The 17,155-nt window shown below is 47.7% G+C and overlaps 4 protein-coding genes across 4 annotated transcripts; 1 reads left to right on the top strand and 3 right to left on the bottom strand.

The window, feature by feature from the left end:
• Positions 1–747: 747 nt before the first annotated feature.
• On the bottom strand, positions 748–3,063 carry PSV08DRAFT_411931 (glycoside hydrolase). The gene is made up of 2 exons (XM_014224951.2): positions 1,530–3,063; positions 748–1,468 (listed from the first exon to the last, which is right to left on the bottom strand). Exons 1-2 carry the CDS (start codon positions 2,578–2,580, stop codon positions 903–905), a joined length of 1,617 nt encoding a protein of 538 aa, XP_014080426.1. The 5' UTR covers positions 2,581–3,063; the 3' UTR covers positions 748–902.
• A 724-nt stretch (positions 3,064–3,787) lies between these two features.
• Positions 3,788–4,911, bottom strand: PSV08DRAFT_250887 (uncharacterized protein; the record flags this gene model as incomplete). Its single annotated transcript, XM_014224950.1, has 3 exons — positions 3,788–4,022; positions 4,070–4,686; positions 4,732–4,911. 3 exons carry the CDS (start codon positions 4,909–4,911, stop codon positions 3,788–3,790), a joined length of 1,032 nt encoding a protein of 343 aa, XP_014080425.1.
• A 3,016-nt stretch (positions 4,912–7,927) lies between these two features.
• On the top strand, positions 7,928–11,323 carry PSV08DRAFT_411929 (mfs general substrate transporter). The gene is made up of 7 exons (XM_014224949.2): positions 7,928–8,107; positions 8,157–8,550; positions 8,604–9,675; positions 10,036–10,488; positions 10,537–10,679; positions 10,728–10,902; positions 10,951–11,323. The coding sequence occupies exons 1-6, from the start codon at positions 7,969–7,971 to the stop codon at positions 10,888–10,890; spliced, it is 2,364 nt and encodes a 787-aa protein (XP_014080424.2). The 5' UTR covers positions 7,928–7,968; the 3' UTR covers positions 10,891–10,902; positions 10,951–11,323.
• Positions 11,324–14,654: 3,331 nt separating this feature from the next.
• PSV08DRAFT_404607 (uncharacterized protein) lies at positions 14,655–16,423 on the bottom strand. Its single transcript, XM_014224947.1, has 5 exons — positions 15,857–16,423; positions 15,696–15,800; positions 15,425–15,649; positions 15,230–15,372; positions 14,655–15,172 (listed from the first exon to the last, which is right to left on the bottom strand). Exons 1-5 carry the CDS (start codon positions 16,028–16,030, stop codon positions 14,782–14,784), a joined length of 1,038 nt encoding a protein of 345 aa, XP_014080422.1. The 5' UTR covers positions 16,031–16,423; the 3' UTR covers positions 14,655–14,781.
• Between the last annotated feature and the right edge of the window lie 732 nt (positions 16,424–17,155).

Below are 17,155 nucleotides of genomic sequence, written 5' to 3'. Positions count from 1 at the left end.
TACTATGATCGACCACTAAGACCTCGTTGTCCCGAGGTGCGATGCTACGGCTGCTATTCCCACGACTGACATGAAGCTTGTGGAGCGGATGTGAACCTTATTTGTTAGATATCAACCAACGTCTAGATACTTATTCTTTCTTTTGAGTTGGAAGCGATACAGCCACATAGTTGGGCTGAGGCCATGCATACCTAGTGTATGGTCAAGATCTTTGCGACGCCTTCAGCATCGACAACGCCTGCAGATCGATCTCCCTAAATAAAACTTTGGTCTAGAGAGCGTTTGCTCTTTACTTCAAGGAGATACATGATACACGAAGGATCGAGACTACTTATCTTGTTTTCTCCAAGGGGATAATCGATGATGCTTTGACGACCAAACTTGTCGGCCTCTTGTCAACATCCAAACTGTTGTGGGCCACAACTTGTGACCGTAAAAAAACGAATTGTGCAGGATCTTGTTGTTGCATATCGCCACCAAGTTTAGTGCGCGGAACAGTTGCATGTTTTCCATTTCTCTATATGGGCAAGGGTCCTTGCATATGTTGCTTGGAAACAAGGTACCGGACCCGATTTCTACAGGGAATCGCCTTCCCCAAGAACTGCTACCCGGCTTTCTGCCGAACCCTTCAACCATGACGCGTCCAACGCAGCTATAGTGATTCGTATCGTCTCGATTTAGAATGCAGGTTTTATATGCCCAAAGGATTTGATTTGGGCACGTTTGAGGTAACACGAAAGACCAAGTGAGTTTTAGCTGCTGCCTTTTGAAAAAATAGCTTGAGCATAGTATGTTTGGTATAAGCATCACTAATCAATCCCCAATGCTTTTCCCTGCGTGCCTCGGTATCGCATTTGCCATGCTCCCTGAAATCGATGCTGGCCTATACAACAGTGATGCAGCTATCGAAACTCTGCATACGCAAAATGCGCTGGACTCAGAACAGGTTGCATTTCGCCAAAAGAGTACAATCCCATCATCATGCCTGTAAAAGGCTGTCCAACCTCTGGGGCGCGCGTCATGACCTGGGTATCAATGTTGCCCAGCCAGGTCCAGCTCTCATTCGCTTCGTGTGCGTCATGACTGACATGCCGATATCCCAATCGATAGCTAGTCTCAGTACTTTCGATGATCAATTTCACTGCACCTTGTTCTGATATGATTACCTCCTTAACTTCCTTGTCTGGATCAGTCAGTCGGATGGCTCGTTGCAGCTGTGCATCGCGCTCGACAAGTGTAATTCCTATGCTGGCGTAGCAAAGGTGGTTCCACCAGACGACAGTCCCTGCTTCGACGCGTAGTGCCTCAGGCTGAAAATCCAGTTGAGTTTCCCAAACAACAGGCCAATGCTTTTGCTTCCGTAGGAAAAGGGTCGGACAAGCAGGCATTGACAGGGTGTACGGACCACCATATAGCGTGAGCTCATTGGAGCGGGCTGTCATTGAGAAGTCCTGTCTCAACGGGGTATCTGTGCGTTTTCAGTGACCGTACTCTGCTTAAAAATAGTGATGAGTAATAAGTCTCCTTACTTTTTCTATACCACCCCAACCCTAACTTTATTCCCGTAAAGTCATCTCTCCATCTCCTGTCATCCTCCACCATGTAGCCATTTGGCGCCTCCATCCGCAATGCAACCGCCTTGCCTTCGTTGAATATCGGCCAGTCATTCTCCCAGCGAACCGGAAGCAGCATTGATTCGCGCCCGAAGACCGAGGTCCGCCATGAGCTACCTTCTCTCCTGGGCCGCACACCTAGACACATAGCCCACCACTGACCCTGGGAGTCCTCAACGACGTCGCAGTGCCCAGTGTTTTGGATATCATCATTGGTTGTATTACGCCATAGAGGGTTGTGCGGCGCTGCTTCCCACGGGCCGAATGGACCTTCTCGGCTTCGGGTCACGTACTCGCAGTGCCCAGACTCGGTACCTCCTTCAGCGGTGAACAAGTAGTAATAGTCGTTGCGCTTGAAGAGATGGGAGCCTTCGGCGAAACCAGATACGGAATCGCGAATCATCTGTGGTCTGGATGTCAAAGTTCCAGACTTGAGATCGACCGTAGATATGTGAACAGCAAAATCCCGTATCTTGGGATCTGGAGAGCGATCAAGCTTGCGATAACAGGATGACAAGTATACCACTCCATCATCATCCCAGAAGAGGTCAAAGTCGAACCCGACTTGATCAAAGTATACGGGATCTGACCAGCTACTATCGTTCCAAATGTTGCTCGTTTTCACGTAAAAGCCCCGAGGCCATACGCGATCATCGATTTGCGGGCGGTACCGGTCGAAACAGTTGGTAATTATGTAAAACTCGCCGTTATGGTACCGAATAGTTGTTGCCCACACGCCACCTCCAGGTTCGGGGGTCTTGATATCAAGCTGCGACTTCCGGGTGAGAGCATGTCCGATTAAGTCCCACTTGATGAGGTCTTTGCTGTGGTAAATTGGCACCCCAGGGAAATACTCAAACGACGATGTAACACAAAAGAAGTCATTGCCGGCCCGAATGACTGATGGATCCGGATTGAAGCCCGGGAGGACAGGGTTGGCAAACGTGCCTGTTTTTGAAGACGCCATATTTTCTTTGTTGTACAGGTGGGCAGTTAGACGCAGTGCATTCCGGCCCAGGGAACAGTTGCAGGTCGCAAGTTAGCTTTTGGCACGACCTTCAATTTCTCGATACGTGGTACAAGTCGTCGTGTATCAGGGCGAACGTTGGCCGCCGAGCGCTAAGTACCGTGTGTACATACTAGTAAGCACAATCACGCCGTTGTGAGCGCTGTTCTATTTTGAGTAAGCCGGCACCGATGCGGCACAGCTATTTTCCTCAAATCATCAGATCCACGGCTGCAGCGGGTGACGGCTCGGGACCTCGGAGGCGTTGTGGGTCGAAAAAGAAGCCGTTGAGGACGGATGGGGTGAGTGAGGGGTAGCTTGGCACTGTGCGAGTCTTGGATTTCTCATGGCAAAGAATCAACCTCGTACACATAACACCATCAAAAGTCGGAAATCAGAATTTGGCAATGCATCCATTGGCGGTTGAAGAGAGTCATCACACGTCCCACTAGTACCCCTTTTGCATCAAAGACTTGAACACGCAAAGCCCGTGACACTTATTGCATGGTATACTGTCATGAATGTTGCAAAAACGATACCATCTCGAGGCGTAGTCATGTCCCGTCAGATCCTAAACGCATATTGGATTGGAGTCAAGGCTAGTGACATACGCCATCCAGCAGCGTATTTGCTTTTGTGCTCCACGGTGAGTAAGTAGATACAGGGTAGGTAACGAACTTGCAGTGGGATCCTTGTAAAACGAATTCCTCATTGAGCCCACCCTGAATCATTTTCAGCGCACTTAAGCTCTTATTACCAGACTCGTTGATTTCCCTTACAGAAGCCGGGAGTACACATAGACATCAAACTCTGGGTAATGCATGTCATTCTCGGCAGGGCAAGCCATGTCGAAACTGCCGAGAGCGGTAGATGCGCCACCAACGACATTGCTATCACAAATGCCGAGGATGTCCCATGGGCAGTCATTTTGGTTCGTACGAAGCTGCCGGTCTACTCCTTGCTCTGTCCCCCGGCCTTGTTTTCTACAACAATTATCTCCGGACCAATTACGCTTTTATCATGTTTCGGCAGATGCGAAATCAATGTTCGAACCAACAGAAATTTGGCTACGCACTACCAAATGCCATCTGGATAAAACCCATGCATACAGTAAATAATCGGAATAACGACACTCTAAAAACCACTTTACTTTGCCCATGTTCGTCATTTAATAGGTGACCGGCATACCACCTGGGAGCTCTTTGAGCCAATTTCCGCCCACACCAACATCCTCAACCACTTGTTGCGATTTCTTGCACTTCATCGAATCTTGCGCAGACTGTATTTTCAAAACTTGGCAGTTGGCGTTAGCGCACTTGCCACTCGGCAGAGCATCCATAGCCCTCTGTAAAGAGTCGTCTTTCCAACCAAAGAGATAGTCGCCGTGCTGGCCATAACCGGTACTGCAAATGGTTAGTGAATGTTGAAGATGATGTTAGATACGACTTACCCGTCTCCAAAGCTATATACGAAAGGCTGTTTACCATTGCCATACCATGCATTGTTTTTGTATCGTCCAGTGTCCCACATGATCTCGTACATGACTTGTGGAATAGCAACCGGGTGCGTACTGGGGCAATTTGGGGATCCGAGACCACCGCTATTCGAGTACGCAACATGGCTCTTATGATCTGGCGAGTCGAGGTTCTTACCGTCCCAGCACGACGGAAAGATGACTGTCGCCCGAATACCACCCGGACAATACTTGTTTGGGAGCTCTGCAGTGTCTTTCGCATCGCACGGAGCAAAACCCTCCCCATTGCCCAAACATCGATGACAAATGCTAACACGGTTGGGCCTTTTGGCCATAGGGTCGCCAGCGATCATGCGAAACCCAGGCCTGAAAGCTGTCATCTTGTTATTCTTCGCCGAATAGGGCATGTAATAGACCGTCATTCCGCCATCCTGTTGGAGCCCGACATTGGCGAATTGAGGTACTCGCTGAAAAGTACCATTCTCAGGTGACCGAAAGTATAGCGACGCGGTCCAATAGTTGCTGAAATCCTCACTGTAGGTGCAGGATGTGCATGTGGAGCGAGTAGGTGGATCAAACACGCCGGGTTCCATCTGAAGATGTCAGCCAGTGCCTTGAAATGAACAAAAGGACCATACGGTAAGATTGAAAGAGTTCCCTCCAATGATCTGATGGGTATGTGGTGAAGGCCGCTGCCCGGGAGTCACAAGTGGATCCGCTCGTTCGACAGTCAGCTGCGAACATGCGAATCGTAGCATGTTCTGTGATAGGACACATTGTGCCAGGAGCGGAACGGTAGCAATTCTAGGCCAAAACATGGTCGAAAGCTTTCAGAAGGAAGTTTCTGGGACAGAATGAGGAAACATTTTACGGGCATATAGACCTTTTAAGCACACGCCAGACTTCTAGATTCCGTCAGCCATGATGTAGAACGTCACCTTGTATAAAGCGAAGATGAAGAGTTATTTGATAATTAATAAGTGTACCAATAATGGCATCTCCAATTATGAACTGTTTCATTCTTCAACCACTGTTTGTGAGAGACTGGGCCTGATCCTTTCCTGTGTCGTCTGGATGAATGCTCAATCTATGCAGCGAATCGGCAGTTGCTTCAAAGTTATCAGAGGTAAATTCCATTAAGCTTTCGCTTCGCATATTGACCATACAGCCATGCGACCTTTGGTGCCTCGAGCATGGCATGCTGCGGATAGGCTCGGCATCAACTGCCGATAAAGAACAACAAGGCGGATTTTGTAAACACCATCGAGCATTTGGGGAACATTCCTGGAAGTGGGGCTTTCCAAAAACAAGTGATCAGTTGACAAGAGTATCATTGTCCAAAGCGATAACCAGGGTGCATAGTGATACCGACGATTAGAGAGGTATCATGCTTGTTGTCGAGCACCGCATTTTCACATGCAACGAAGAGTTCGGGCTGCAAGAGAAGCGACCTGAGAAGGTAGAATATAAATGGAGACAGCGATTTCGGACACGAGCTATCCTAGTGGAATGGTGGAGATCCATAGACTTGAGATACGGCCGCACTGCTCGAAGACAATCGCAGCGCATTTCGCGACGAGCACCGTTTTTCTTTTTCAAATGGCATTCTTGGAAGTGAGGAATCTTGCTCTACAATCACAGCTTGACGATTGTCTCAGGCGCCCTGCTGCTAGTTCTCAACAGTCACTAAACTTTTAAATTTTGTACTTTGGTTTCACTGTTGAATGCTACTCGTTACTCAATTCTTGGAGCGCAAGAGCTATATTTCGTTATTCCTAGCACCGGGGTTGTTATCAATCAGCTACTGTTTCAACCTCCAGCTAGATCTAGTTAGAATCTTCCGTTGCCCCCTTCACTTTCAACAATCTGAATCTTATGTTTGTATGGGTATCACCATGCATTTCAATACGCTAAGACATCTGCGACTGCCAAGGCATGTCAAACGTTGTATTATACACACCAGATGAACTCTTCAGCTAGCTTGGATAAGTATGATCAGGAGTGAATTGCTCGGCGCAGATAGTAGCTGATGGGATGGTGAAGATACAGGCGTGAGGAAATGTGCGAGTACCAGCATTCCAAGATTGGGAATAGTTCGGAAACCTTAGTACTGAATTAACGTCATTATATTTTGGTTCCTGATCAACATCCATGTTCTTTCTCATTAGTATAGCTCGTGGACGCACTGTGAGTCTAGTTAGTCAATTTAAACATGCTGTTTCTTGTTCCCTGGCTTATCTCTAGAAAAACAAGATATTAGTCTGAAACGATCCAAAGATCGGCAAGCAATGGGATCGCAGTTGATCAAGTTCTTAGATTGTCGATCAAACCCGTTGGTATCCGTTGTTCATCAAGGCATTCTGGGTTGTTTCCGAAAAGATGTGGCCTACGGAAGTCCGGTACGAATGGCCGCACTATCACTTCCATCAAATGCGCACCAAGAAGGAGCGACAGAATATAACAAAGCGATACCACTATGAATTACGATTTATAACTCTGATTCATCTGCTAGACTATCCGATATATGTGTTGGTTGAGGATAAGGCACTAGCCCAAGTAGAGCCCTCAAACGTGTGCGACTTTACTGACACAGGCAACATGCAGACGCCAAAAGACATTAGCATATGGTGGAACCATGCATTTCGAAAACCATAACTAAGAGCTTTGATTGCTGATAGGTTTCTTTGACATCGTGGTTCAGACAAACCCTTGGGTTTGCAGGGGTAGGCTTATGGAGATCGTCTCTCACCGACACTCAATCATGCAGGTGCTGTCCGCATCTTGCTTCTTTCAGGTACCACCATTGAACAAGAAGCTGATGCAACTTTCTCTTATTTAGTAAGTTCAACACTTGCGGCGCTGGTTCTGGTTGCGCCTGGTCTTCAGCTCACTCCTCGTAATGGCCATTGGCGTAGAGTACACATGCATGAGACGATTCCAACTCTCGCTAAAACAAGAAAACTGCAGAATCAAGAATTGAAAAAGTGCGAGGAGTTTGGGGACGCAATTCTCGCGATCTTGTCTATTCAGGGCTGACGATGGTGCATCGCTGTCAGCACGCCTCCCCGCAGTTCCGACGCGCGATCCCGGACGGCGCCCGTCGCTAGCACAGACGTGGGTCTCCACTTCCAAAGCCGAGAGTAGTCAAGCCTCAGGTCTATCGCAGCTCCATCTTTGCGAAGTGGTGCATGATAGCTCCCTTGCTATCTAAGGCTCGACCCCATAAACCAACCTTCGCATATTTCGGAACTCCGGGTCTGGAAAGAAAATCCAGACAGTGTTGATGCGCTTGTAAGGCGACGGTCCAAAGCTGTCGCCATCATGTTCCTTGGATCAATGGGAGGAAGAGCTGCTGACATGGTCCACACGCTTGTTGATGCTTTTCCATAGAGGTCAGCGTCGTACACACGGTCATGCATGTCCCACCTCCAGGAATTTAGAAATTGCGTGGTATACTATCGTGTGGTTTTTGCTCTCAAAGGATCCCAAGCATGGGAACCGTGTTATCCAGGCTTCCACAAACTATTGCCAAGACTGAAAATGCATCGTGAAAGGAAATATTGCAAGGGTCAGCGACGCACTACGGAGGTGCGAGCCAGACGCATCGTCGCAGTCTTTGCCTAGTGCAACTTGAACTGATAGTGTCAGAACAGCAACCAACCAGTCCACAGAGCTGGGACGATGATCAAAGTTTCTCACTGCAGATCGTGTTCCAATCATCGTCCTCGCATCGACGCATTCTCCGACGCGGACTTGAAGTGCACCATTGGCATGAATGCCACATTGTACCCGGAGACTACATAAGTGTTCTCTCCACTCCATCAACCTGAGATCAACCTCAACTTCCATCGTCTATCAATACCAACTGTAAAAAGATGGCCGCTAACCCCGACAATGTCGAACTCATCCCTGGCACTGAGGTCATGAACAATGACGGTTCGGTGAAGAAACAACTCATTCCGAAGCCGTCTTCTGATCCAAGAGATCCCCTCAACTGGAGCCGTAAATGGAAGAGTATGTTTTGCAAAAGATGAACTGTTATCGCCATACTGACAGGTCATAGTGATGGTGATGGCCTCACAATGGCTCTTTACGTGGATATCTGTGACTGGTGCGCTGTCCATAGCCCCAATGTTCCCATTGCTGGGTGCACAATTCCACTTGAATAATAATCAGCTGGCCATGTTGACCGGTATTACTGTCATTACGCTCGGCTTCGCAAACTTCATCATCGTGCCACTTTCCAACATTTTCGGACGTCGCGCCATTAGTCTGGTGTTTTCTGTTCTGATTCTTTTGACATGCGTGTGGCAGGCGCTTGCGACGAGCCATAGCAGCCTGCTGGCAGCCAGGGCGGTGAATGGTCTAGTGTGTGCGACCAGTGAGAGCATTCCGGTCCAGATGATCGCTGATGTCTTTTATCTGCACGAACGAGGCCTATGGACGGGCGTCTACTTGTAAGTACAAGTGCGGCCATGAGATACATGAGTAACTCCTAATATTGACGCAGCACTGGATATTTCATGGGAGCCTTCCTAGGTCCTATTATGGCAGGTGCTATTGGAGGTCACTACGGTTGGCAATCGTTCTTCTGGCTCGAGACAGCGCTTTCAGGTGTCTCAATCATTCTTATCGCATTCACCTTCCCAGAAACAAAGTACCATCGTGGCGGCCCTGCCGCTACAAGCAATGGTCTGGTACAAGTCAAGGACAATGAGCGCAACAGCGAAGAAGATAACCAGCTCGAAAAACAAGCCACGCTTGCTACAGCCAACGACATGGGCCAAGATTCGTCGGATGTTTCTGTAATGGCGAATGGCCGCCCGTCTCGTGCACAATTCATGCCGTTCCGGAAGCCTGACCCCAGATGGAAGATGTTTGTTGTCCGGGATACATGGACTCCTATCAAGGTCTTCTTCAACCCCATTATCCTGTGGGCTGGGTTGATGCTGGCTGGTCCGGCTGATCTTCTTCTCTTTTTTAACATCACCGAGTCTCCGATCCTTGCGGCGCCACCCTACCTCTTCCGACCCGACCAAGTTGGCTACACGAACTTCGCCTTCGCCATCGGTGCGCTGATCGGTCTTGCGACAGCAGGCCCGTATTCCGATTGGGTGGCTGCTCGGGCGACTCGCAAGAATGGTGGTGTGCGCGAAGCAGAGATGCGTCTTCCTGCGCTTTGGTTTTACATGATCATCACCATGCTCTCCTTGATCCTCGGAGGCCTCGCGTACCAGCACCAATGGGCATGGGGCCACATTGTTGTGTGGGGCTATGGCTTCGCTGGACTCAGCGTCACCACGGTTCCTACTATTTGCATCGCCTATGCAATCGACTGCTACAAACCCATCTCTGGTGAAATCATGGTGGTGGCGACTGTATGCAAGAACTTTATCGCCTTCTCGTATAGCTATTGGGTCTTTGACCTAGCACATGAGAGTAAGGACGGTTGGATGACCCCAGCCATGGTAATCTTCGCTTGCACCGTTGGCCCGGCTCTTTTCGCATTCCCACTATACTATGGTCTAGGTAAGAAGATCAGAAGATGGACCAAGGACAGCGACGTGCATCGCATGGAGGAAGTGATTCAGTAGCCTGGTCGAGACGAGCCATAGCAGGGTGTGATGCACCAAGTCCGAGGGTGGTGGTTGTTTGAGCCATGGGCCAGCTACACTTGTATGACTGGGCTCGGAGCAGTCGTTGTAGATGTAGAGCCCTAGAATATATTTGTTAAACTTGTGTTGTGCTTTTGAACACATGTACATTTAACCCTAACCCAGATTATCGCACTAACCGTTGACGTCATGCTAGATTTTCTGGCGCTGCACATCGCCCACCAAACAATCACATGCACCACCATCGTACAAATCATATCCTACCGTCCGGTACCATTGAGAAACCTTCAATTCCGCGCAATGTCTATCGCTTCCCTTCAAGACAAGGTTGCTATAATCACCGGATGCAGTTCCGGTATTGGCCTCGCGACAACGCGCCTCTTCCTGGAACGTGGAGCTTCTGTCTTTGGCATAGATATTGGTGCACAGCCCCAGAAGCTTGCTGAGGACTTCTCAACTTTTATCTTCTATCATACCGATCTTACTGATTCTCAAGCGGTTGAACATGCCGTGGCAAAATGCATTGGCAAGCACGATCGTATTGATGTCTTAGTCAACTGCGCGGGCGTTAGTGACGGATGGAGTAGCGCCGACACCATTCATGAGGAAGAATGGGAAAGAGTCATGGCCATTAACTTGAACGTACCGATTCGTATGATGAAAGCAGTACTTCCTGCCATGAAAGCACAGAAAAAGGGTGCTATTGTCAATGTGGCTAGCAAGGCAGGCATGTCTGGCGCGAGTGCAGGAATTGCTTATACGGCCAGCAAACATGGCCTAGTACGTAAACAATTCCCAAATGCATGGTTGGTACTGACACAGCGATAGGTTGGTGCTACCAAAAATGTCGCATGGCGGTTTCATAACGAAGGGATTCGCTGCAATGGCGTGCTTCCAGGAAGCGTCGCCACAAACATTGCAAGTTCAGTTCAAATGGAGCATTTTGATTCCGCCGGCTTCAACGCTTTTTTGTAAGCCCCCTCTCGCTTGCTATATATAACAATGGCTTACTCTGTTAGCCCGATTGTGCAGCTTCACGTATCTAAGGATAACGAGGGAACACCTGTTCCCTACATAGGTGTTGATCATGTCGCGCGGGGCATCGCTTTCCTCGCCTCAGACGAATCACAAATGATAAACGGCGCTATGATTCCTATTGATAATGCGTGGTCCACAATATAATATACACGAAGGGTAAGCAGCCCAGACGTGCATATATTAGTTGACTTATCAAAACATCAGTATACTTGTTGCTATCTCTTACGGCTCATCTGGATTTCTATGGTCATGGAACATACTGTGTCTTAGTTAACTCGGATTTGGTGCACCTGTAATACTCGGACTTCCTCCAGCAACGTTACCGTAACACCAGTAGAACTACCCGTACTAGCAGTACTAGTAACAATATCTCTCCTCTCCTCGAGCCCTGGTATACAGAGTTCTTTTGTGTAGAGCGAAATATTACTGGATCAAAAGTATTGCTATATACTGTTTCCATGGTTGCATGGAGTTGGCAAGGGTTTGATTCATGCTGGTTGGATCGGGCCATGAAATCTTGGTTTCCGCTCTATAGAAATTGTTCTTTCAAGAATTACCCAAGAATCACTCGTATGACAAAGCTACGCCTAGCACGCACAAGATCTTTGATGCATTACATCAATTATATGAGAGCCTGATGCTGTTTTTTTTTAATTCGGTATGGAAGTCGCATGCATGAATCAGATTTATAGGTTTCTGCTAACACCAATATGACGTACCATGCCAAGTATCAGCTCATAATACCTACCTTTAGCCTCATCCTCAACCTCAAGCTCCCACATAGGGTTAGCGAGATGACATATTTAGAAGAATTCAGTCCAGCAAAAACTCTATTCAAAAGTTACGCTATTGTCTCTAGAACTCTCTATAAAGAGCCTGTTACTAGATTTAGTCTAGTTGAACAGCTATATCCTCTTAACCCCTAGCTCAATTCAGTCTCACGCTGCAGTGCGAAGAAGTACAACTATAGCCAGTATGGAAAAGAAAGAACCCTGAAATCTAAACTTACGATTGGCAAGCTACTTAATGACGCCGAAGTCACTGTTAGCCCTTGCGACATAGTAGATTTATGGTACGGCAAAATATAATTTACTTTCTTGACCTTTCTATCCTCAGTATCCGCTCTCATGCTATGCCATTCCCCCATTGTAGACTAGCGTAGCCACTGTCTAACTTTAGGGCCTGTTCGGTTGCGCGGTTGCGTTTTGCGGTTGCGGTATACTAGTAAGCCCGATTTGGGCTGCGTTTTTGAACCGCAGCCAAAGACGCTATCGTGTTCGGTCAAACGCGTTTTTTAAGTATCAGCCCTTACAGCGTTTTATTAGTATTACTCTAGTAAAAAAGGCTATGTCTAGTGCTTATCTTACCTATGTCGGATACTCTATTAGGAAAGGTTAAAACGCGATTTTAATTAGTAGCAAGGGGGGCAGCGGTTGGCTGCGTTTTTGCTAGTACTATATATTAAAAACCAACTACTAAAAAGCTATCGCGATAGCTACAGCTAGTATAGCAGCTACCCTAGCGTTAGCAGTTACTACTAGCGATATATACCCTCCCCCACCTTCGGGCGTTCGGGCTCATAATAAAACCGTAGGCGGCGGCGGCGATAACGACAATACTAACAGCTATGTTTTATACAGCGACACAATTATAAGTAAGCAACTGTTAAGCTATTTTCACAAGCCACATACCAAATAAGCATAATGAATGTAGATACAAATAGATCCTACAATTCGTGTTAGTTACTGCCAAGTTTCTTTGGTAATCAGAGGGGTTAACTAATAACTATACATAGTGCTGACTAAGAATAAGCAGAAGAAGAGAAGGGCCGGAGGAAAGTGTATAACGTGGACGCTGACGGTCAGCATTACTCTGTCATTTTAATCACCAAAAGAAATAATTGCAGTGGTAAGAATTATAGCTCACTTCTTATTAACTTCTTGATATAATTAGGTGACTAGACTGGATATCATATGCAAACATAGATTGTATGATAGAGAGTATAAGAATTGCTAAGCTGTTGATAGCTACTACTTGAAATAAACCCCTTTTATTCACGGAAATCCTTGAGCTGTATATAAAACAATAGTTAATTTGCACTCTAGTATTGCTGATTAGAGTTCTCTTGAGCTCGCCTCTAATTTCAAAACACCCCGTCTCTAATCTAGGATTGCATGATAACCGACTGTAGTAAGTTCTATTTTATTGGCGAGGAGGATTGCCGGCAAGGTGCTGACTAGCGGAACTCGGCTGTTAAAATAATCGTTCTGTCTTATCACTGAACTACTCTGATTGTGTCCGACACTAAGGCGGGATGGTGAGGTCAGCTCCGAGCAAATCGCTACAGAGCACTGTCAATGATGCTCAAGTTATTTTTGCCTTCACTCAAACAGTCACCGTGTTACTGTGCCGCCCACATGCCAAACCTAGCTCTGGAACTAAGAGGTTGTCCGTGCCTTACTGGAGCTAGATCAAGTACATGGTCGTCTTTGACAGATTACTTTGCGCTCTTGCTAGTTTTGGCGGACCGGTTATGTCTTATGAAACGAACGACCAGCAATGGGTTTACAAGATGGCTTCAGATTGATGAAGTATCGGTGGCAAATGGTTTGTACACTACTGTTGAAAGATGGTAGATGCTGCATTGTCTTGTTGAATACAGGATGGAGGAAGCTTACAAAGACGTTTTAACACAAGCAATTCTAATCCGGATTGGGTTCATTCGGCACAGTATTGTGACAAGAGAAATACGACAGGCAAAATATCCATAGATTACCAGTTTGAGTCGCGAGATGAGCAGTCTAAAGAAAGCACTTGACCGCTAGTGTCGTTAATGTAGGAACATGGTGTTTTGCCTTGTTGATGGATGTGTAGACTAGTGCCCCACAGATGCCTGTTTCCAACACCCAGTCGAACCAAGTGACTAAAAAGCTCGACGTGGAGGTCGATGCGATATTGATACGAGGCTCCAGCAACTGTAGTAATGCTATTATAATCACGCCATCGGTTGAATAGTATGTCACATGCTGAGCGTAGACAAGTCTCGCTTAGCAAGTGCGACAGCTCACGCTCGGAGTTGTTCGACTGTCAAAACATCGTACTTTGTTGGGAAATGATGGTGAATGGGTAGGTTGTCACGGCATGTACCTACAAAACACGATACGCGCCTCAAGGTATTGACGCACGGGCTGGATTTGGGCAACGCATCTGAGCCTGAGCATTTGGACAAGGTATGCAAGACGACCGTCACGCCATGACGCCTGCCATGGTACAAGGGTATAGGCGAACTGGCCCACGGTAGTGTACCGCAGCGTGTATCGCGTAACGTTTGTGCGCAATCTTCGAGAAGGAGTAAACCATGTGAAATACGATAGGCGAGATCTTGTGCCCAGCGTCGCCGGCCAAGTGTTGCGAACATGTGTGGCGCAGAAGATATGGATTGCGTGGGAGATGGGGAGTGTGGCATCGCTTAGTATTGTTGATTGGGCAATCGAATTCAAGGTAAAGAAGGATACGACCGACAGATGAAGGCCGAGCGGCTCGAGCGCGTTTGGATGAAATTCGAGGCGGAGCGGCCGAGTGGGGTGACAGGGAGAGGAGAAGACGGGGCTACCAAGAGGATGGGTTAGGGGGCGCAGGGGATAAAGTACGCTCCGTCTTTAGCCGACGGCTCGGCGGCCGACTAGTCCTACTGCGGGTTAGTGACCAATCAGCACATGGACCCATATCAGTCAACTGCAGGGTCCCTGGCTCCTCCCGGCGCGGCAGAGATATTGGTCGCCCGCCCAGCATCTCGCTCTCACGCCACTTTAACCCATGTCTCGCGCTACATGCTGTCCATGCGTTAAGTCGGCAGTCATCAAAATGTGCTGACGCGCTATTCATGAACCTAGTACGCTGGAATTTCGATTTTGGTCTTCATTGCGAGTGTGTGTTTGTGGGTGACTACATACATATCATTAATACATACCAAAGACAGGTGCAACTAGTGCACGCTATTTTGCCGAGCTTAGAGCCTCCGTGTCCATTAACTCTTCAATTCCCTCTCCGCTCGGATAATTCCATACTAGGCTCTCCCTTGACTTCAAAATCTGCACTGACCCAAATGTTGTTGAGTTTGTTGCTTCTTGTGCCTTGGCTGTTTGGAGTCCCAATCTTGATGTAACTCGATGGGTGGCGGCCTGTGCTCCCTGTCGTTTTGTAGCCCAGTGTTGTCGTGTGAATTACGCTGCTCGGGTTGAGAGTCAAGGACGACTCGAGACTAACAAGAAATGGCTTGAGGAATGGTATCGTCGACGTCATGATGCTGGTGACTTTGACAACCTGTCCACTAACAACTATCGGCCAAATTGTATTGAGCAGGTTACTGTCCTGCAAAGAGAGGTTCGAGATGAAAAATATTTGAACAGCCGATGCTCCCACGACACTGTTTCGTCTGTCAGTGATTGCGCCCCAATTTTCCTATCAGCTCAGGTATACATACATCAAACGACACCAGAATCCAACTAGAAGAGTGAGCTTTCTGTCGGATCCAACTTGCAGTGGTATCACCATCAACGTAGGTACTGTGACCAGTGCCAAATCGGTGACTATGTTCATCACGGCGTTGAATGTTCGTATGCTGCGCTGTTTCATGTCAGCTATCTAGGACAAAATCTCGTCTTGGAGGGAGTCTTACAAAGTCCATACATTGCGGGTTTTCAATGTCCCATCTTTGCGGCGATGGACACTGGAAAGCAATCAGAAAGACCGCGGTTATACCCCACACAACAGTGACTGCACTTGTTGTGTACATCATCACGCGGTGCTTGACAACGGGTGTCACTGTCGTAAAAGGAACCAATAGCGAAAGCTTTGCAGCAACGAGTGTGGATACAAAGAGTATATCTCCAATGTACATGGCCTGCAATACTTAGCACTGCGCTCAGTTAACCTGAAAACTGCCTTACCTTCCAAGCCTGCATGATTGTATTTTTTGGATAATCAGACTGCGAATTTCCAATCGCTTGACCAGCAGGACTCAGAAATGTGATAGCCTGCCCTATGTCTAGAATCTTAAAACACGTAAGCCAAGGATGCACATCGTCTGAAGCCTTGCTCAGTTACTTACAAGCGCGGTTGACAATATCCCATCGGCTTTTGTGAATGGTCTTGACATGGCCTTCTTCGTAGCAAAGTGTGACAATACAGACAGTGCTGAAAAGGAAATGAACAACCATGCCAGGACTTGTATCAGCGGCGCCGCATGGCCATCGCGAAATGCAGGCGTCTTGTCGACGTCCATGGAGACAATATTTGCTTTTTTCCCTGACTATTGTGGGTTATGTTGTCAAAATGCGAAGACTAGTTTTCATAGGACTTTGCTCTACATAAGAAACTTAGCTCCCCTAGGCTGAACAATCCATGTTAAAGACTGATACATTTAAAAAATCCTAGAACCGCCTAATTGCATGCGACATGCGCTTGTGGCTGTTTGTCAGACTGCATTATACTACCGACACATGCCATTTCAACAGGTCTCGACTGTGCATGGGGCATCTTTCGGCGGATGGCAGGGGACTGCCATTTTCCGTAGCCCTGTTCGTATCCGTCTGCGTCTAATTACGCCGTGACATTTTCGCCGCGATAACACCTGCGTACGCGGCATGCATGTGTGGCTTTCCATTTCACAATCCCTGCTCTATGCTGCATACCGTCTTTTACCTTTTGTTCGAGCGCGCAGAGCCTTTGTCGGCGACAAACAACTACTAATGCGATCTATGTGCGCATTGTTAACACTAAGATCGAACGTTAGTTTCAGAAATACGATATTGCACATCAGATCTGACTCAAGCGTGACAACATGACGGTTAATCAAAAGATTGAGTTCGCATCGACGATTGCAACCAGGATGGCGGGCTCGCGCGGCTTTTTCCAACCGATGCATAGAGTTCGGAGCACTGCAGGGGAGTACTTTCCAATTGAGTAATAATCGACAAACCGCCGAGTGGTCGCACTCGAATTCAACGGCGCAATAAATTTCCGTCCTACCCTGAGTGCAGGGGAGACAGGCGCAATGGTTCAGTTTCTTTCATAGGGAATGGATCGTGTAAGTTCATGTCGTGTTCTGGGTTAGGTGTGCGGAACAGTGCGCTACTTAAGCTACATGCTAAGCTTTGTAGACGGCGTTCGCCCAAGCAATGCGTTTCCAAAGATACAAGGAGCCCCGCTTTGCTGCATCCCGTGTGTGACAGCAGTGGTGACCTGATTTTGCTGATTTTGCTGACTTTGCTGAATGCGCTTAGTGAACACCAGGGTAAACTGGGACTAACTCGCCTAAAGGCAACGGAAGAAGCCCGCTGGATCGCCGCACTGCCTGCATAGAGTTTATACATAAACCGCCATTTCTCTTGGGGCTTTCCAGGGAAAT

Source organism: Bipolaris maydis, assembly GCF_028858645.1.
Source record: "Bipolaris maydis strain C4 unplaced genomic scaffold PSV08scaffold_14, whole genome shotgun sequence".
In the NCBI taxonomy this organism is placed as follows: domain Eukaryota; kingdom Fungi; phylum Ascomycota; class Dothideomycetes; order Pleosporales; family Pleosporaceae; genus Bipolaris; species Bipolaris maydis.
This window is presented reverse-complemented; position numbering and strand designations above follow the sequence as displayed.